Below are 19,985 nucleotides of genomic sequence, written 5' to 3'. Positions count from 1 at the left end.
AAGCTTTGGTCATTATATTGTTGTTTTCACCCTCTATAACATTTCAAAAAAAAAAAAAGGTACAATCGATTTGAACGATGGTTCTCATTTTTTTTTTGAATGTTATACTGGTTGAAATTCCAACGCCGACATAGCGGCCTGCCTAATATGGTACACCGTTGAGATTGTGGGGAATGACATGGGAATGCATTGGAGTAGTACGATGAAATGAACCAATCGTGTTTGTCAGCTCACGATTTGGGAATGGATGTATTTTTCGATCTAAATAGTAAACCAAAGAATGAAAGAAGAAAGGAAGAAAAAAAAAAAGAACAGATATACACACACTTTCTCTCTCTCCAAATCAAGCTGGGGGAGGAGCGAGGTTGTTGGGGAGGAAGAGAGGAACATTTTTTTTTTCCTTTACTTTCTTTTTTTTTTTTTTTTTTTTTAGTTTCTTCATTTTATATATATATATATATATATATATATTACTTTGTTTTATTATGATGATCAAATTAAATAGGAAACAAGCAGTGGCATTAAGAGCAATCATGGATACATTTGTTGCTCCACTGGATGACAATGAATCCCTTTCACTAGTACAGGATGCTCATCAATCTAATAACAATAGTCTCATGGAAGGTGGCACGGGTAATATCGATTTATCAGCTATGGCAGCCACCTCAGCAACAGATCTAGATGATATGCTTGAAGTGACCTTACATTATATGACCAAATCCATTCTTCCTCATGTCCATCAACACATCTTGTCCACATTACGATTATTATCCTCCTCTTTGGGCTCGGCCTACCTAACCGGTCATCGTCGTCCTTTTTATCATCTATCTCGTCCACAACGAGAACAAGTGCTATTGAAATGGAAAGTGGCTAAGAGTGCTCAACAACGTCAACTGTATCGTTTTTTAAGTATTTTGGCTTTATACACCAGTTATGGACAATCTGATATCTTGCGTGCAGCCACAGGATATGCTCATGTTCACCATAATACATCATCATCATCTAGTCTTTTGAAGGAGGATCCTTATGGTATGGCCACCAAACCTTATCATATGGTCGCTTTGGATGAGGCCAAAGCATTACAATCCAAAAAATTTGATGTGATCATTGTAGGAAGTGGTGCTGGGGCTGGTAAGGATATGATAACAAATAAATTATTATGATATTATGCTCATTCCTTTTTTTTTTTTTTAAATAGGTGTGATTGCTGCTCAAGTGGCATCCGTAGGAGAGACTGTCTTGGTGATAGAAAAAGGAAAATATTATAGGGAAGATGAATATGATTCTGATGATATTAGTGGATTTGCAAAGATGTATGATGGTGATGGTGTACAATTCAATAAGAATGGTTCTATTGGGATCATGGCTGCAAGTACTTTTGGTGGTGGTAAGGATCTGTCAGGCGGCATATGAATTTTTTTTTTTCTCTCTCATAAAAAACGATTGATCTCTTCCCTTTTTTCTTTCTTTCTTTCTTTCTTTCCTTCTTTCTTTCTTTCTTTTAATGATAAAATAGGCACGGCAGTTAGTTGGGGTGTTGCTCTTAAAGTACGTTTTAATAATTAGTTCTCAAGTCGTATGTATCTTACTTACCACCTTCTTTTTTTTTTTTTTAAACTTAGCCTTCTCCTTCTTTGTTGAATGAATGGTCCGAAGCAACAGATGATTTATTTGATGCTAAAACCGTAAGATATCTTGTTATAGTGTCTTTTACTATTTTTTAATGAATATATATATATATATATATTATCAACAATAGTTCAATAGGGATCTCATTACAGTCAGTCAACGGATGGGTGTTTCAACAAATACTAATCACAACAATGCCAACATGATCTTGAAGAAAGGATGCATGTAAATCAGAGAATAGTAAAAAGGTAGAGTGTTAGATTAATATTTCTTTATTTTTTTTTAACAGGCAATTAGGGGTTAGCAATTCTGATTGTCCAAATGACTCACGTAATGTCAATCATATCTGCAAAGTATGCTATGCTGGGTGTAATGAAGGTGGACAACAAAGGACGGCAAACTCATGGTTACGGGACGCTGAAGTGTATGGTGCGAGATTTTTGGATCAAACTGAAGTCACCAAAGTACTTACACAAAATGGCAGGGCTATGGGAGTGGTATGTTTGACTAGGAATACGCCACTTACATTTATTTCAAGGGCGGTCGTTGTGGCTGCTGGTAGTCTGCACACGCCTCTTCTTCTTCGACGTAGTGGATTGAAAAACAAGCATATCGGTGCACATCTTCGTCTTCATCCTTCTACAGGTGTTTTAGGTGTTTACGACAAACAGCAAAATGTGGATCAAGCTGCAATGTCAACGGTGATGAGTCATGTATCAAGTAGAAGTGGTTATGGTCATCATGGTGCTCGTATCTATATTCCTCCGTCCAACCCTATTCGAACATCGATCATGTATCCTTGGCGTGGTGCTCTCCAACACAAACAGTTTATGGCTAAATATCCTCGTGCAGTGGCATTTGAAATTCATACAAGTGATATAGATTCTGAAAATACAGTTGTGGAAGAAAAAGGTCGAATGACGGTGACAAGTAAGTTATCTAAACGTGATGAACAATCTTTGATGGATGGTGTGGTTCGTGCTTTCCGTATCTTGGCTGTTACTGGTGCTAGAGAACTTCATCATTCTCAATCCGACATTGAACCTTTCCATTTTGATCAAGATGTACAAGGTGTGGATGCTGTCAAGAATCCTAAATTTAATACATGGTTGAATCGTATTCGACAAAATGGATTTCCAGATGGATTATTTACAACACAACAATTAGGATCATGGTATGATTTTTTTTTTAAAAAAAAAATATGACTTAATATAGACTCATATGCAAATCTTTCTTTTTTCTAGTCGTATGGGAAAGAATCCTCAATCATCAGTTGCAAAAGTTACTGGTGAAACCTGGGAAATTGAAAACTTGTATATTGGTGATGGTTCTCTTTTTATTACAGCTTCTGGTGTGAATCCCATGCTTACTATTGAAACTTTGGCCTATGGAATATCAAGACATATTATTAATAGATTAGAAAATAGGTAGTTTCCCTCTCAAATTAGTTTTCATAGTAGTTCATTAATTGAAAAACATGAAAAAAAAAATAGTATGTGATGTTATATTCCTTGACTGGTTTCCTTTTTTGGTTTTGCTTGAGTTGAATTTAAGTATTCCATCTTTGAAAAAAAAAAAAAAAAAAAAAAGAACATAAAAATAAAGTAGGAAAAGTCATTACCAGACAATTGGCAGTTCAATACGTGAAATATATAAAAATAATTGATAATTAAATAAATAATAATGTTATAACAGAAAATAATAAATATAAAAAAAAAATAAAGTAAGAGAAAGAAAGAAAAAAGGTTCAAAAGATAAAAGACAATGAGTCTCTAATAAATCTTTTTATACCTCATCATCCGTGCTAGAATTTCTTTATATGACGACTTTCGATGAATTTTTTGTAAACTTATGTATTCCTATGATCAGAATCAGGTCTCTGTTTTGTACTTAAGAATGAACTTTCTTTGATAGTGAATTGAAGATTGCTAATAAGCGGCGTTTCAAACCGTGACGCCAAAACTAAAGTGTATGTGAATAGTGCCTTGATTTTCTTTTTTTTTTTTTTTCTCTCTTTCCTTTTTGTTCACTTTCTCTCTTTTTAATATATATATATATATATATATTGGGCATGGCACAATCCAATTTATCCATGAAACGACCTAGGTCTGATAGTGATGTTGAACAAGAAAACATGACCTGGGAAAAACCTTATACCATGATTGAAAATTTGCAAGGATCCACAGCAAAACTGACTTCGACTTTGAAAGCGGTAAATATAACTCCCTTTGATCTACTTTGATTTTCTTACTTTTTATGTATAGCTTTCCCAATCGATTGATCTTTTGAAATCTTTTACGCCTGACATTCAACGTTTGACTATGGTCTCCCAAATGGAACGGGTAATGTCTTATCAAAAAATAAAAGAGAAAAAAAAAAGGACCATCTTTCCACTTTTTTTTAAATCTTCGTTGGATACTAATATTTTATTTTTTTGTTTGAATGACAATAGCGATACGAAATGGTGACAGAAGAGGATATCAAGGAAGCACAAACAGCAGTGGCTAATGAAACAACACCTGAAATCAATGTATTACTGAATGAAGCTCAATTGATTATTGATCAACTAGGCAAGTTGAGTGCTGAAACAGAACGCAAGGTAAAATAAAAAGGAAATAGTTGAACGAACAAAGAGATGATAATTAAATTTATATGTTTATGTTTAGGTGGATGCTCAAGATGAAACCTTGAAAAGTCAAAAATACATGGATCAACTTGGTAAAGGTACGCACATGTCCCCTGTTTCCGGAGAAGATCAAGCGATTATCATGGATTTACAGAAACGCACTAAACGATATCAATTACGACAAGAGACATTACTTCGAGAATCAAGTGATTGTGATGTGTCATTAGCAGAGCTGGTAATATAGAATAAATAGAAACATGAGAACAATAATTGATATATACTTTGGGTTAGGAAATGGAATTGGCCAACCTCGATAAAAAGATAGATCATGAACGAACCAAGGGACAACAAAAGAAAACAAATCGTCAACAGAAAACATTGGAAATAGATCAACAAAATTTGGCTTTGGAACAAAGACAATTAGAGGCTGAATTGGAGGCATTGGATGCTCAATTACAAGATCAACGAAGGAAAGAGACTTTGCTAACTACTTCTGTTATTACGAATGTGGAAGTAGAATCACCAGTTTTATCTAAAGGTAAACTATTTATATAAAAATGGAAACGGTTCTTATATTTTTTTTTTTTTTTTTTTTTTTTTTATTTCTAGGCGCTTGTGAACAACATTTGAATGTCATGCAAACATTTTTAGATCATTTGCGTGCTGATGGCAACGGTAAGCAATTATACAATAAAGTATATATTCTTATTTAAAATGTTTATCTTTCTCTATAGCACGTCATCCTATCAACAAAAACGAACTTCAACGTTATTTAGAAGCCATCGAACATGATCAAGTCAAGGTAATAAGAAAAGAAAAAGAAGGAAATGGAATACTAAAGTATTACTTTTGATAGTTTATACGACCCACTCATTTGGAACGTGTGATGGAAAAAAACATTCAACTTTTGAAAATCTATTGTAAGACATTGATGACCAAAGATAATATGGGATTTGTTGGTCAACGACTTGTAGATATTTTATTTACCACCAAGGACCAAGCATTGACAAGAGAATCTCTACTGAAGGTATAAAAATTCAATTGAAACAAATAATAATAATAATAAGAATAGATAGAATTAATTATTATTTTATTGATTAGGAATTTGGATCATCAAGACAAAAAGAATTAGTAGAAAGAATACTCGAAGCATATAATATCACTTTTAAAAATTAGTATCTAATAAAAAATGTCTAATTTATTTGTTTCTCCGATTTTTTTTTTTTTGTTGCATAAGATTTGGGTCAACTGTCTTCTTTTTTATTTTCTCACCCTTTTTCTTTCTATTTGACATTTAAAAATTATTTCAATGGCTAAACACAATCGACATGTATACGATCGGCATAATGATAATGTAATTGTTGGACTTGATCATCAATTAGGAGAAAAGATTGGACAAGGTAGTTTTGGCATTATATATGAAGGTAAAATAAGTACAAGACCTAAATACTTTTTATTCAACATTTTTTTTTTTTATTATTATTATTTAGGCACCAATCTTACTACCAAGGAACCAGTGGCTATTAAATTTGAAACTTGTGATGCTCAAGTACCTCAACTCAAGTTAGAATATGAAATTTATCAAGTTATGAATGGACTACGTAAGTGAAGTAAAATAATAATAAAAAAAACACATTACTCATATATAATTTATTTATAAAATAATAATAATAGAAGGAATACCAAGAACATATTATTTTGGTATAGAAGGAATAGATTATTGTATGGTGATGGATTTACTTGGACCAAGTTTAGAAGAATTATTTGAAATGTGTGGACGACAATTCTCATTAAAGACAGTGGTGGGTGTTGGCAAAGATATGGTGTCACTATTACAATCAGTTCATGAACGACATTATATCTTTCGTGATGTGAAGCCTGATAATTTTTTGATCAGTCATCCTAAGGATAAGTCAAACATATTACATTTAATTGATTTTGGTATGGCTAAACGATATTGGGATCCAAAAACACAAAGACATATTCCTTTTAAAGAAAAGAAAGCTCTAAGTGGAACTGCTAGATATATGAGTATCAATACACATCTTGGAAGAGGTAAATAAATAAATAAATAATAAATACATTCTCTTACTATTCTGTTTTTTTTTTATATATAGAACAATCAAGGAGGGATGATTTAGAATCTTTATGTCATGTTTTACTTTACTTTTTACGTGGATCTTTACCTTGGCAAGGTATTCAAGCAGCAAATTCGAAATTGAAATATGAAAGGATATGTAAAGTCAAACAAGAAACAAATCCATCTGATCTTTGTGATAATTATCCAGGTAAATCGAAAAATTATATATATATATATATAAAAATAATTAAATGTTTATTATTTGATTAGATGAATTGGCCACCCTTCTTACTTATGCTCGTTCTTTACGATTTGATGAAAGTCCTGACTATGATTATTGTCGTGAATTATTGGATAATGCTTTAGCTTCAATGGATGAAATAGATGATGGAATACGTGATTGGATGTTATTAAATGATGGAAAAGGTTGGGAGGTAAGTTTAACATTTTTATTTATTTATTTATTTATTCAACTTGTATTTCTTTCTTTAGGTGACTGGACGAAAAAAACCAAAGAAACCATTATTATTGATGCCCAATTAAAAGTAGTTTTATACGTTTAATAAACATTTTTTTTTTTATTTTAACAAAATACTACTGGATTTTTCCTTATGACTATGGTGGTTCCTGCGGGGGAATGGTCCTGAATATATGGTGATAGTATTATGCATTACATATTTGAGGGTCGGATGACATCATCAGAGAGAGGATGGATGACATGTGCGCCAAAAACGATAGTAGGTTCGCTTGAGATAAAAGAAATTTGAGAACGATCCATAAGCCAATTGATTCCATCAAGCTTCATGTTGTGCCATGCTTGCCATCTGCCCTTTTTTGACCCATTCAACATATTTACTTTGGATACATTGGGTAGGGATACCTAGAACTAGTACAAAGAAGCTTCTTTGTGAAATAAGACATATTTTGAATAGTAGTGTTGGTGCTGTGTCTACCCACACATTAGCTTTCATTGAGTAATAGAATATGTGAGAGAGCTAAAAAAAAAAAAAAAAAAATGTTGAATACCAGTATCCTTCTACATTCCCAAAGAAAAACTTACAGTGATTCATGAATGTCTTGGCACATTTTGGAAGCCTGAGAGATGCTTTCTTTGACTACATTCTTGTTGTCCTATACGAAGTTTGATAGCGAGGGATGATCTTGATGTTACATTCTTTTCTGAGATCCATTGAAACTACCATTCTTTGTCTTGTTCTTCATTTCCTTGCACGCAACGCAAATAACTTTTTCATTTAAAGAAAGCTATTTTATTTACTTCCACAAACTATTTATTCTTTTCTCCTAACTATTGATAAATGGGATCCCTTGATAAATTACTTCTTTGGACATCAGCAGATCATCTTGAAATTTGATTTGTGATCAGAACCAAGGAAGTGTTTTTTAGTCTCCGCTTTTTTTTTTCTTTGGTTTTTTGTGTGGGTCAAAATTTTTTTTTATCACTTTTTTTTTCCTGTACTCCTGTTTACATATTTGAGCGATTTATTTTTTTATATATATCTCAACATGACCCGTATGTGAAAACAAACAAAAAGAGAAAAAAAAAGATGTAAGATAGAAGAATAAGAGTTCAAGTACAATACTTATATTTCTTTTATAAGGTGGTAATCAAAGAGAACAAGCTCGTTTGAAGAATCTTAAAAAGCAACAACAAGAAAAAAAGGGCAAATCTAGTGATAGTGGTCAAAAATTGACTCAAAAGAAGGAAAGGTAAAATATATATATATATATATAATAGATTTCATATTCATTTTATATATTTTTCATAGTGATGCCGAAATCATGCGACAAAAGCAATTACTTGCTCAACAAAGAAAGGAAGCTGAAGCTGCTGCAAAGAAATAGGAATTTTATCACTATTTTGTTTTTTTGTTTTTAGTTGTTTTATTCTATTTTGATTTATTTAGTACTTAAAATAAAAAAAAAAAAGAAAAAGAAAATCATTTGTTATATATGTATATTGATTTGAACAATTCGTAAGTCTTGGTTTTTTTTTTTTTGATAGATTGATTCTGTTGTCTCCACGTTGAACGATGATTGTTTGACTCATTTAAACACCGCGTTTTTCATTTTGATCTTTCTTTTCCACTTTTCTTCTTTCTCTATCTTTTTTTTTATCTTCATTTTTCCATTTGATATACAAAACTATCAATGTTCAATGCCATAAAAGCGACTTTTTCAAAATCTTATCATTCTCAGCATGAAAACCAACATCAAGGTAATAATAATAATAAAAAAACAACAATATATTAATTAACAGTTGATTCACTTCGTTCTCTTTCTATTTTTATATTTTATTATGTAGTCTTTGTTAATGTGTATGACATGGTAAGAAAACACGATAAATAAGTTTAAAAATTTTATTGACTTTGTATATAAATTAGTTACAACCTAGTTTCTTGACGAATTTTGGATATTATGCTCTAGGTGTAGGTAAGTTTTTTCATCTCGTTTATAAATGATCAAAACTCACATCCATTTAGGAATATATCATTCTGGAGTAGAAATCTGTGGTAAAGAGTATTGTTTTGGTGGACACGAATATAAGAATATTACAGGTGTATTTGCAGTAGAAGCCAAGGTCGGTCCTCCTGGTTTATTATTCAAGTAAGATTAATATAAAAATCAATTTCTCTTTTTATATATATACATATATATTGATAACTTGTTCTTCTATATTAGGCAATCCATTAGTGTTGGCTACACTCATTTGACAAATGACCAAATACATAAATTAATTCAAGATATATCCAAAGAATATGTTGGTACTTCATACAACTTACTTACTCGAAATTGCAACCATTTCACGGATGACTTATGTCTACAGCTCTTGGGAAAACATGCACCATCATGGATTAATCGGGCAGCAAAATTAGGTACCATGTTTCCATGTGTTATACCAACTGAATGGATTGAACCTCCTGATCTGGAAGGTGATGGTAAGAAATATATATGTAAAGAAGAGATTTACGACGATTCATAATAATATATTTTGTTTATATAATAGTTTTACCTTCATCAAATGATCAATCATCAAATATATCTTATACATCAAAAGCACCTCTCAAATCAACAACAACTACAACCGCATCTACTGTTTGTAGTTCTTCCAAAAAAGCTCAACCACGATTAAAAGATGCAGAATCCATTTCAACATGTTCTCGCCCAAGTAGCCCTACTAGTCCTAATAGTACAGCAGCAGATACAACTACTATCAATAACAACAACAATAACAATAAGAAATCATCTCCACCCTCATGTACTAGTAATCCTACTTCACGGCCAACATCACCAACATCTTCAACAGGATCTATGGAATTTCGACAATCACATCATTTATATTCCTTGAGTCATCGACAATCACCAGCTCCTTCTTCTCCTACTAATCATCGACGACCTTCAGGATCTTTAGCAGATGGTGAAAGTATCTTTTTTGGTCGAACATCTTCTCCTATGGCTGATGATGAATATGATATTTCTGATCCCATCAAAGAACCTGATAGTCATCGTCCAGAAGTCATTCGTTCTGCTACTCAACTCTCCATCAGTGCCTCTTTACAAGAATTGGATCGATAGCTTTTATATAGTTTTTAGTCTTCTCTCCCTTTTTGAACACATAGATATCACGTTTATTCCTTACTTTTAACATTAAATAAATATATCCTCTCTTTTTTTTCTTTCTTTCTTTCTTTCTTTCACACGTATACACCTTGTCTATTCCAATAGTTGACTTCATTTTTATTTTTTTGTTTTATTTCTACCAATTCATTCAACAAAATCGTACTATCTATGTAACTAATCAAATATTCTACTACTATTACTAATGTACAAATTGATTCTAAAGGTATCAAGAGGATGACTTTAAGTAGTCAAGACCAGCATAGACTTTTTCATAAACCGTAAAGACAATCCCACCAGAGAACTATACCAAAAAAAAAATCAGTCCTTTATGCCCATCCTTCAAAAATCATTACTTACAATCAAACGAGTAAGTCGGGGTGTAGTACCCTTCCAAAGTGAGAATACACCATTGGCCTTGACCACTTTCACCAAACAATCCAGAGAATGTTTATAAAGCAATCGAGCATCCAAACCTTGCATCCTTGTTTTGACAACATCCAAAGGCATAGTAGAATAGACGGTCACTATCCCGGCCAAAGCACCAGCAACAAACGTATAAGAAGAAGGAAGCGTTGATTCATCTCCACGCCATTTTTGGAAACTTGATTTGAAGTAACTGTAACTACTGAATCTCACCGCACTATTGGCTCCTTGACGTGCCATCACTGGTCCCAACCCTCGATAGATCCCACTCATCCCTTCTTCCTTGATGATTGTTGAAGTACCATGAATCAATCCATGATATTTTGGTGTAACATTATTGCGATCATGAATCAATTTGGTTCTAACACAAAAAAAAAAAAAAAAAGTGGTTAGATTATAATCAATCAATGAGATTTTTTTCTTTCTTTTTTTTTTTTTTTTTTTTTTACTTGATGGTTTCTGAAGGTGTCACTACAAGAGCTGCTTCAGTCATCCCGGCACCAAGACCGGCCAAGACACTTCTTATACCTGATAACTTGCCATCTTTATCCCGTAACTGGTTTGCAATTTGGTCATAAGTCAAGAATCGTACACCTGCTTTAGCTGCATTGCCAATGGCCAAAGCACTGACACCGGTATAAATAGTACCAAAACCATGATGTTTGATAGTTTGTAAAAGACAATCGATAGGACCTTTAAATCGTATTTCACCATGTGCCAATGACCCACCTGCTTGAAGTTGAAGTCGTGTCTTAACGTATTCGGTTGGATAAGTCACCATTCCTTCAATACCACCAGCAACTGATCCCGCTATCAATGAGAAGATGGGATCTTTCTTTTCCTTGGCCATTTATGAGAAGAATAAAATAATAAAAAATAAAAATAAGAAAAAAAAAAAAAGAAAGTAGATAGAGAAGAAGAAGGAATCTCCCCTCTTTTTGAATGGTTAGCTTTTTTTTTTTTTTTTACAGTCGAGAAAATTAGGTTGGGTTAGGTTAGTTAAACATAGGTCACCAAAATGGAAATGAGTCAAATGAATTTTAATTGGGTCAAGTTTTTCAGTGAAATTGAGCCATCCTTTTATTTTTGATTTCCTTTTTTGGATTAGCACGAAAAGTGAGTCCAAGATCAGGTCAATGCTGTATTTCAGTCTTTTTTTTTTTTTTTTTTTCCTCTTATCTTTATATCTATCATGGCACGTACCGTACAAAATTTCATCAGAAATAAAAAACTACAAAAACAACAAAAATTACTGCAACAAGAGCAAGATGCTGATACAGACGATGAACAACCAGGTATGTTACTTTTTATAATTCTCTTTCTGAATAAGCTAATATCATTTGCCTTTTTTTTTTTCCCATTATTTGGTAGCGAACAAGCGACAGAAAAAAGCTATTTCTAAACAGACTACCAAACGACGCCAGTCTAAGGACGAAAAGAAAGAAAAGCAAACTGCCAACAAAGGTCGACAAGAAGCTCTTCAACTAGAAAACCGAAATCGCAAACCGTGTCCCACATGTATCGCTGCTGGGCGTCATGAATTGGCAAAAACTCATTCACGCTCCTCAAGTAATTTATGTCCTGATCAGAAAAAACGACAAAAGGTCAAGAACGAAGAACTTTCTGGTGCTCCTCTCCGAACTCACACGATCAAACATGGCCTGTATGGTTTACTCCTAGATATGACCGATGACGAAAAGACTCAGTTTGTTCAAGGTGTGGAAACTGTTGTGGACTTCAATCGCCAACTTGTGATCAAGGGTCATCTCTTTTTATTATATTTCTTCACATATCGTCTTGATGCCGGGTTACCTTTGCTCTCATGTTTCTTTCAACAAGCTTTCTTCTATGGTATCTTCCAGTTACTACTAGGTGGCAAATTCACCAATCAGTCGACTTTCGATGCTGCAACACGTGATAATATCAATTTTGTGTTTCGTCGATTTATCCAGCAATTTCCTCTGGCACGATGTGAAAAGGTGTCCTCCCCTATTGGTCGATCTCCAATTGCTTTCAGTGGTATTCTATCCTCAACAGCACAAACCTATTCAACTCATCTCATTTCTCATGTTGTCGAAAATTTTGATGGATTCTATATAGCATATTTACAAGGCCGCCTTCGACGCATGATTCCTGTAAGTATATCTACAAGGACAGTAAAGGCAAATCAGTACAAATCTTCTTCTTCTCATCTCTTTTTTTTTTTTTTTTTTTTTTTTTTTTTTTTTTTTTTTTTTTTTCCTCGTGTGTAGGAACTAGCACAAAATCATGCTATGCGGTTTGCTCACTTTGTTTACCAATCCACCGTCAATGATGACAAGTTCCCTCCAGTTTGGCCAGAAATTGAATACGATCCAGCTATTGACGACAAGCTCAATGAATCACTGTTGACCATCATGGATGAAGCAAGTACTGAATGGAACAATATACATGAATTGATTACTACGGAAGAAGCTCGACGTCGAAGTGTACAAGCATCTCGTGGCTCGTCTATAGCTAGCTCATCGACAGACCCACTCCCGGAGTCAATGGACATCCCGTCTCCAGCCTCAAGTGTAGGAAGTATAGGTATGACACAACTGGACCTTGAAACACCAAATCCTGTACATTCAGCGAAATCTATTACGACTGCAATAATCTCTTCCTACCCAGAATTTTTCTTACCTGTCATGTTTGATATCTTACGCAAGATGGAACAATGGAATCAAATAGACTCTGAACTACCGGCCATACCTCAGAATGAAGCAAAACGCATGTGGACATATCATCTTTTATCTGGATTGCCTGAATGGACACGATTAGACCATCGCCGCCGCTCATCGTTGACTCGCGCTATTACAAATATTATCAATGAAGGTGTACGATTTATTCCAGAGAAATTACCTGCTGGCTTCAGCGCTGAATCTATTATGCATATACAAAACGCCATTACTACAGCACAAACAGAGATTCGCGAAGGAAGATTTGCACCACCAGTATATCTGACAAAGCAGCAAGCAAGACTATTCACTATCATACCCATTCCAGGACTCACACGCAAATATATACACATCGATCATCAATCTCTTGGAACAATACTAAAACATTTTGGTCTAGGACGTTTGGCTAGTCCATCTTCTACACCGATCCCACCAAACCAGCCTCACCCGAATTTTAATATGTTTGACTTGCGGAAGCTTAAAAGGTAAGAAAAAGGAGAAGAATGATCTAGTACTAATCTGGTTTTGTTTCATTGAACTAGACATGGAATTTTCGAAAACAGTTTTACGACAGATGGCTATGCAACCTCCTTTCCCTTCAAAAAAATAGTGAATCAAGACCGATTGCCTTCTCTTTCGATTGACGATATTACCAGTGAAGATATGCAAGAATGCAAGGTATGGGGGGTAGACCCTGGGGTTACTGAAGTCTTCGTGGCTGTCGACAATAGCGATCCTTCCGAACGACACCAGGTACGAAAGTTTTCCTCAGCAGAGTATTACGTGAAAGCTGGATATAAGAAAACGAACAACACTATTTGTGAAAGGAAACAATCTCAAAATATCGATCGACTTGAATCTTCAATACCGTCGCCCAAAACAAGCAGTATGGATTGTATACAATTGTATATTGAACGATTACTTGATGTTTTACCCCAATTGGTCCAATTCTATGGTACTGAAATACAACGGCTGCGATTCCTCAATTACATCGGGAAACAAAAGGTACAAGACGAAAGGATAAATATCTTCGTTAATGGCGGCAAGAAATACAATCCGGATCCTGATCATCATCCAAGTGAAGCAGTTGTCATGGCTCGAACTAGAACAGATGGAACGACACGAAGAAAAAGAAGACGTCCACCACCGCCATCCTCTTTTGACGATCAACTACCACCATCCTCATCTGATGAACAGCCTCCATCTACAGCAAAGGAATCAAAATTGTAAGTAGTCTTTTTTTTTTTTTTTTTTTTTTTTTTTTTTTTTGGTAGGATCGAGGACAGATAGACAAACATCTTTTTTTTTTTTTTTTTTTTTTTTTTTTTTTTTTTTTAGGAACAAGTGGAAAAAGCTTCCTTTCAGCCAAACACCAAGCAATATAACCACTGTCGTATGTGTAGGGGATGGATCATTTGGAAGACGCATGTTCAGAGGGAAAATACATGGTCTTGCAAATATTTTTCGGAAGCTACTTCGCAAGGCAGAACAACAAGGAAGATTGATAGTGGCTAACATCGATGAATATCTCACTAGTCAAGTTTGCAGCAATTGTGGTACTAAGTCCTTGGAAAACATAAAAGTTGGTGAATCTAAATTGCATGCCGTCCAATCATGCACAAGTTGTGGACGTGTATGGCAACGGGATCATAACGCAGCTCGTAACATCCATTCTCTGGCTATGAACTTTATCAAAAGTGGATCTCGACCTTCGGTGTTCTCTCGATTGCAACAATAATCCGGATAACAAACATCCGCGACGGTTAAATGCTTGCGTTGTAAGTAAAAAAAAAAAAAAAAAAAAAAAAAAAAAAAGTAGGATTTGAAGGCTCTCTTATTTGGAAATATCTGGTAAGTGCATGATTGACCCAATTTGGCAAGATGAATCCATTTTCACTTGTGTGATTTCATACTAACCGTCCCATTTCTATTTTGTAGGCACATATTCATGTATGCTGACCCAACCTTTTTTTCTCAACAGTAAAGCACGCCATCTTGAAATCGTTGCCTCTTTTGGATGATCGAACCCAACCACCGCCAAATCTCCACAATTATGGATAAAATGAAAAACAAAAAAAACAAAAAAAAAAGAATTGTACTTTATTGTATTGTTCTTTTTGCTTTGATCAAATCCATTTTTAAAAAAAATAAAAGTTCTTCACCTATGATAAACATCCATGTCACGTGGCGATGACTCTTACTTTATTTCTTTGACTGAAAGGAGAAAAATAATGAGAATGAATGAATCATCGTGAGCCAATCAAATTTCCTGAAACGCCAGGCAACCAAAGAAATAAAAAGCCACTGCGGGCCCTTTTTGAATTTTATATTTTTGACATTCTATTCCCATTTTTTTTTTTCTTTTCTTTTCTATTTAACTTTTTTTTTTCTTTATAAACTTCAATATTTAAAAAAAATGTCTTTGGCTGACGGTAAGCATTCATATTACTAGTTATTTCTTCATTAAACTAATTTGTCATTTTTTTCTTGCTCTCAATTATATTAGTCTCTGGTCAGTTCAAGTAAGTAACTTGTATATATTGATAACTCTCTCCCCTATACACGTATTGTTTATTCCTCATATATCCCACAACTACATTATCAACAATGACAACTATATATGTATATTTTGTGCAATGAATTAATATTTTTATATTCATTATTGTTATAGTTTCCCCAAGGAAGAAGAGAAAATCCTCGAGTTCTGGCGTGAAATCGATGCTTTCAATGTGTCTTTAAAGTTGAACGAAAATAAGAAACCTTTTACCTTCTATGATGGACCTCCTTTTGCTACGGGTTTACCTCATTATGGCCATTTACTTGCTGGTACCATCAAGGTGAGCAAAAAGAAAAAAAAATTAACAATAATAATGTTTAGCAAATTGTTGAATATTGTATTTTATATTATAGGATATTGTTACTCGATATGCTCACAATACTGGTCATCATGTAGAACGTCGTTTTGGTTGGGATACTCATGGTTTACCTGTTGAATATGAAATTGACAAAAAGTTGGATATCAAGGTAAGAAACATGAATGTGACAATTTTTACATAAAAACAACAACTAATTAAAACTTTTGTTGAATTGAATTAGGGTAAAGACGATGTGATGAAAATGGGTATCGATAAATACAATGCTGAATGTCGTGCTATTGTGATGCGATATTCTTCTGAATGGAGAAAGACTGTGGAACGTATGGCTCGATGGATCGATTTTGACAATGATTATAAGACTTTGAATCCTACTTTTATGGAAAGTGTATGGTGGGTGTTCAAGCAATTATATGATAAGGGTCAAGTTTATCGTGGTAAGAAGGTCATGCCTTATTCTACCGCTTGTACAACTCCTTTGTCCAACTTTGAATCTTCTCAAAATTATAAAGATGTCAATGATCCTGCTAGTAAGTGGTATATATATATAGAAGATATAGAACTGAAGCTAATCCTCTTTTCTTTTTTTTTTTTTTTTTAAAAAAAAATAGTTGTCGTTGGGTTCCCTTTGATTGAAGATCCTACTACTCAATTATTGGCTTGGACTACTACTCCATGGACACTTCCTTCTTGTATGGCCGTGTGTGTACACCCCGACTTTGACTATATCAAGATCAAGGACGAAGCTAGTGGTAACAACTACATTCTATTGGAAAATCGATTGACTATGTTGTACAAAGATCCCAAGAAAGCCAAATTCACTGTTTTAGAAAAATACAAGGGCAAGGATATGGATGGATGGAAGTTTGAACCCATGTTCCCTTACTTTGTCAAGAACTTTGCTGAACGTGCTTTCAAGGTGGTGGTCGACAAGTATGTGACTGATGATTCTGGTACTGGTATTGTTCAAAATGCTCCTGCTTTTGGTGAAGACGATTACCGTGTTTGTGTTGCCAATGGTGTGATCTCTGTTGATGGTGAACTCCCTTGTCCTATTGATGAAAAAGGTTGCTTTACGGCTGAAGTCACGGATTTTGCTGGAATGTATATTAAGGATGCTGATAAGTTGATTCAAAAGGATATCAAACAACGTGGTCGTTTGATTGTACAATCCCAATTCATGCATAGTTATCCTTTCTGCTGGCGTTCCGACACTCCTTTGATTTATCGTGCCATCCCTGCTTGGTTTGTGCGTGTTCAACCTGTGATTGACAAGATTTTGGCTTGCAACGATCAAATGACTTGGGTACCTGGTTTTGTTCAAGAAAAACGTTTTGCCAACTGGATTTCTGGTGCTCCTGATTGGAATGTATCTCGAAACCGTTATTGGGGTACACCTATTCCTTTATGGGTCAGCGATGATTATTCTGAAATTGTGGCTGTGGGTTCGATCAAGGAATTGGAAGAATTGAGTGGTGTCTCACCTATCACCGACATTCATCGTGAAAGTATTGATCATATCACTATCGTGTCCAAGAAAACTGGAAAGACTCTTCGTCGTATTGAAGAAGTATTTGATTGTTGGTTTGAATCTGGATCCATGCCTTATGCTCAACAACATTACCCCTTTGAAAATAAGGAAAAGATTGATAGTGGTTTCCCTGCTGATTTCATCTCTGAAGGTATTGATCAAACTCGTGGTTGGTTCTACACTCTTTTGGTGCTTTCTACTCATTTGTTCAACACACCTCCTGCTAAGAATGTGATTGTAAGTGGATTGGTGTTGGCCGCTGATGGCAAGAAGATGAGTAAGCGTTTAAAGAATTATCCCGAACCTTCGATCGTTATGGACAAGTTTGGCAGTGATGCTTTACGTCTTTATTTGATCAATTCTCCTGTGGTCCGTGCTGAAACTCTCAAGTTCCGTGAAGATGGTGTCAAGGAAGTCCTTTCCAAGGTCTTCCTTCCTTGGTACAATGCTTTCAAATTCTTTGTGACTCAAACTGCGGTGGTCAAGAAAGAATTCGGTCTTGATTTTATGTATGATCATGACATTGAAAAGTCTACCAATGTGATGGATCGTTGGATTCTGGCTAGTTGTCAATCTTTGATTAAATTCATTCGTGAAGAAATGGCTGCTTATCGTTTATACACTGTGGTACCTCGTCTTTTACAATTGGTGGATCAATTGACTAATTGGTATGTCCGATTCAATCGAAAGCGTCTCAAGGGTGAAAATGGTGTTGAAGATGCCAAACAAGCTTTGAACACTCTATTTGAAGTTTTATATACTTTATGTAGAACTATGGTAAGAAGAGTGGATTATTATTATTTTTTTTTATTATTTCACTCATCATCTATATCATCCACTTCTTTTTTTATTCTATAGGCTCCTTTTACTCCTTTCTTGACTGAAAACATGTATCAAACCTTGAAAAAGTTCCTTCCAACAGACCAACATGCAGTGGATGATCGTTCCGTTCACTTTTTAGATTTCCCTACTGTTCGTGAAGAATACTTTGATCCTGAAATTGAACGTTCTGTAGGTCGTATGCAGGCAGTCATTGATTTGGGTCGTACTATTCGTGAACGCAAGACTATCTCATTGAAGGTAAATTCATCTAGATGGTGATTGACTTTATATACATACTTATTTTCTCTCTCTCTTTTTTTTCTTTTTTTAAGACTCCTTTGAAACAACTTGTGGTGATTCAAAATGATCCTCAATATCATGCTGACATCAAGGCTTTGGAATCTTATATTCTTGAAGAATTGAATGTACGTGAAATTGTAGTGACAGCTGAAGAATCCAAATTTGGTGTCAAATATCGAGCTGAAGCTGATCTTAAAGTACTTGGACAAAAACTCAAGAAGGATGCTATGAAGGTGAAGAAGGCGCTTCCTGATTTGACAGATGCAGATGTCAAGACATTTGTTGCCAATAAATCCATGGTTGTTGCTGGTATTACTGTGACTGATGAAGATATCAATGTGGTCCGTTACTTTGATACCAATTCCGATGTACAATATGAAACCAATGCTGATCGTGAAGTACTTGTATTATTGGATGTCAAGTCTTATCCTGAATTGGAACAAGAAGGTCTTGCTCGTGAAGTCATCAACCGTGTCCAACGTTTACGTAAGAAGGCTGGTCTGTTACCCACTGATGACATTGAAATGCATTATCGTATCAAGGATGATTCTGCCAATATTGAAATCGTCATCCATTCTCATCCTGCCATTACCAAGGCTCTTAAAAGATCGATCATCAATGCTGAAGCTTTGAAGGAAAATGCCAATATCATCATTGAAGAAACTCAAGAAGTGAATGGAACTACTTTTGATCTTATCTTTAGCAAATAGATTACATATATATTTATATTATAGTTAGTTAGTTAGTTAGCATTTTTTTTTCTATTATAAGGTTATGATTACCTTTTGTAAATGTGGTTGGATTCAAATAAATTTTGTCCTTTTTTTTTTTTTTTGAGATTCAGTTGCCTCTTTCTTTTTCTTTTTTTTTTCTTTTTTTTTTTCTTTTTTTTTTTTTTTTTTTTTTTGAAGTTGTTCTATAATGCTTGCCTGCCGACAGGTCTCTCTATCAACACAACTAGTGTATGTTATATTATATTGACTTGAATAAAATGATATTGAATTATTATTTTTTTTTATATTATTAGGTATTATTATTATCGACATGACTACATTTCGAAAAGATCCTTATTCACGTCTCTCAGATCTGCTTTGGCAGGGTATGATTGTTTTTCATTGATATTTATCTATAGTAATTAATTTACCTTCATTCTATAGTAAACTCAAGCCTCCAGAACCGAAAAAAGTGATAGATAATCAAATACATCATGGTAAACAACGACAAGATCCTTTTTCTTGGATGGAAAACCTTTCGCATTCTGTAAGTTTTTCTTTTTGTCGTGATCAAAACTAAAACTTACTGTTTCTTTTTTTTTTTTGGATTAGGATCTTCCGGCATATATCCAAGCTGAAAATGAGCAAGT

General features: G+C 34.3%; 8 protein-coding genes across 8 annotated transcripts; 7 read left to right on the top strand and 1 right to left on the bottom strand.

Moving 5' to 3' along the window:
• Positions 1-488: 488 nt before the first annotated feature.
• On the top strand, positions 489-3,206 carry BX664DRAFT_299821 (uncharacterized protein; the record flags this gene model as incomplete). The annotated part of the gene is made up of 7 exons (XM_051542321.1): positions 489-1,131; positions 1,199-1,387; positions 1,517-1,548; positions 1,623-1,685; positions 1,760-1,854; positions 1,919-2,803; positions 2,874-3,206. The coding sequence occupies 7 exons, from the start codon at positions 489-491 to the stop codon at positions 3,058-3,060; spliced, it is 2,094 nt and encodes a 697-aa protein (XP_051397913.1). The 3' UTR covers positions 3,061-3,206.
• Positions 3,207-3,658: 452 nt separating this feature from the next.
• BX664DRAFT_337127 (uncharacterized protein) lies at positions 3,659-5,469 on the top strand. Its single transcript, XM_051546168.1, has 9 exons — positions 3,659-3,841; positions 3,894-3,971; positions 4,082-4,228; positions 4,296-4,490; positions 4,547-4,793; positions 4,865-4,930; positions 4,990-5,057; positions 5,112-5,282; positions 5,357-5,469. Exons 1-9 carry the CDS (start codon positions 3,701-3,703, stop codon positions 5,429-5,431), a joined length of 1,188 nt encoding a protein of 395 aa, XP_051397912.1. The 5' UTR covers positions 3,659-3,700; the 3' UTR covers positions 5,432-5,469.
• Positions 5,470-5,505: 36 nt separating this feature from the next.
• Positions 5,506-6,893, top strand: BX664DRAFT_337125 (kinase-like domain-containing protein). Its single transcript, XM_051546167.1, has 6 exons — positions 5,506-5,679; positions 5,746-5,856; positions 5,930-6,310; positions 6,373-6,543; positions 6,606-6,769; positions 6,828-6,893. The coding sequence occupies exons 1-6, from the start codon at positions 5,565-5,567 to the stop codon at positions 6,876-6,878; spliced, it is 993 nt and encodes a 330-aa protein (XP_051397911.1). The 5' UTR covers positions 5,506-5,564; the 3' UTR covers positions 6,879-6,893.
• A 951-nt stretch (positions 6,894-7,844) lies between these two features.
• Positions 7,845-8,303, top strand: BX664DRAFT_337122 (uncharacterized protein). The gene is made up of 3 exons (XM_051546166.1): positions 7,845-7,866; positions 7,955-8,063; positions 8,123-8,303. Exons 1-3 carry the CDS (start codon positions 7,860-7,862, stop codon positions 8,196-8,198), a joined length of 192 nt encoding a protein of 63 aa, XP_051397910.1. The 5' UTR covers positions 7,845-7,859; the 3' UTR covers positions 8,199-8,303.
• A 119-nt stretch (positions 8,304-8,422) lies between these two features.
• BX664DRAFT_167299 (PPPDE putative peptidase domain-containing protein) lies at positions 8,423-9,501 on the top strand. Its single transcript, XM_051539965.1, has 4 exons — positions 8,423-8,571; positions 8,659-8,681; positions 8,738-8,960; positions 9,036-9,501. The coding sequence occupies exons 3-4, from the start codon at positions 8,812-8,814 to the stop codon at positions 9,334-9,336; spliced, it is 450 nt and encodes a 149-aa protein (XP_051397909.1). The 5' UTR covers positions 8,423-8,571; positions 8,659-8,681; positions 8,738-8,811; the 3' UTR covers positions 9,337-9,501.
• Positions 9,502-10,059: 558 nt separating this feature from the next.
• Positions 10,060-11,363, bottom strand: BX664DRAFT_337119 (mitochondrial carrier domain-containing protein). Its single transcript, XM_051546165.1, has 3 exons — positions 10,847-11,363; positions 10,332-10,758; positions 10,060-10,275 (listed from the first exon to the last, which is right to left on the bottom strand). The coding sequence occupies exons 1-3, from the start codon at positions 11,245-11,247 to the stop codon at positions 10,201-10,203; spliced, it is 903 nt and encodes a 300-aa protein (XP_051397908.1). The 5' UTR covers positions 11,248-11,363; the 3' UTR covers positions 10,060-10,200.
• A 2,390-nt stretch (positions 11,364-13,753) lies between these two features.
• Positions 13,754-14,152, top strand: BX664DRAFT_247787 (uncharacterized protein; the record flags this gene model as incomplete). Its single annotated transcript, XM_051540263.1, has 1 exon — positions 13,754-14,152. A coding segment is annotated over one exon (399 nt), but the record flags the coding sequence as incomplete, so codon positions are not given.
• A 1,292-nt stretch (positions 14,153-15,444) lies between these two features.
• Positions 15,445-19,451, top strand: BX664DRAFT_337109 (isoleucyl-tRNA synthetase). Its single transcript, XM_051546164.1, has 8 exons — positions 15,445-15,528; positions 15,603-15,618; positions 15,768-15,933; positions 16,007-16,120; positions 16,193-16,499; positions 16,581-18,277; positions 18,359-18,580; positions 18,655-19,451. Exons 1-8 carry the CDS (start codon positions 15,513-15,515, stop codon positions 19,330-19,332), a joined length of 3,216 nt encoding a protein of 1,071 aa, XP_051397906.1. The 5' UTR covers positions 15,445-15,512; the 3' UTR covers positions 19,333-19,451.
• The last annotated feature ends 534 nt before the right edge of the window (positions 19,452-19,985 follow it).

Source organism: Halteromyces radiatus, assembly GCF_025201355.1.
Source record: "Halteromyces radiatus strain CBS 162.75 chromosome Unknown BX664scaffold_6, whole genome shotgun sequence".
NCBI lineage: Eukaryota > Fungi > Mucoromycota > Mucoromycetes > Mucorales > Cunninghamellaceae > Halteromyces > Halteromyces radiatus.
This window is presented reverse-complemented; position numbering and strand designations above follow the sequence as displayed.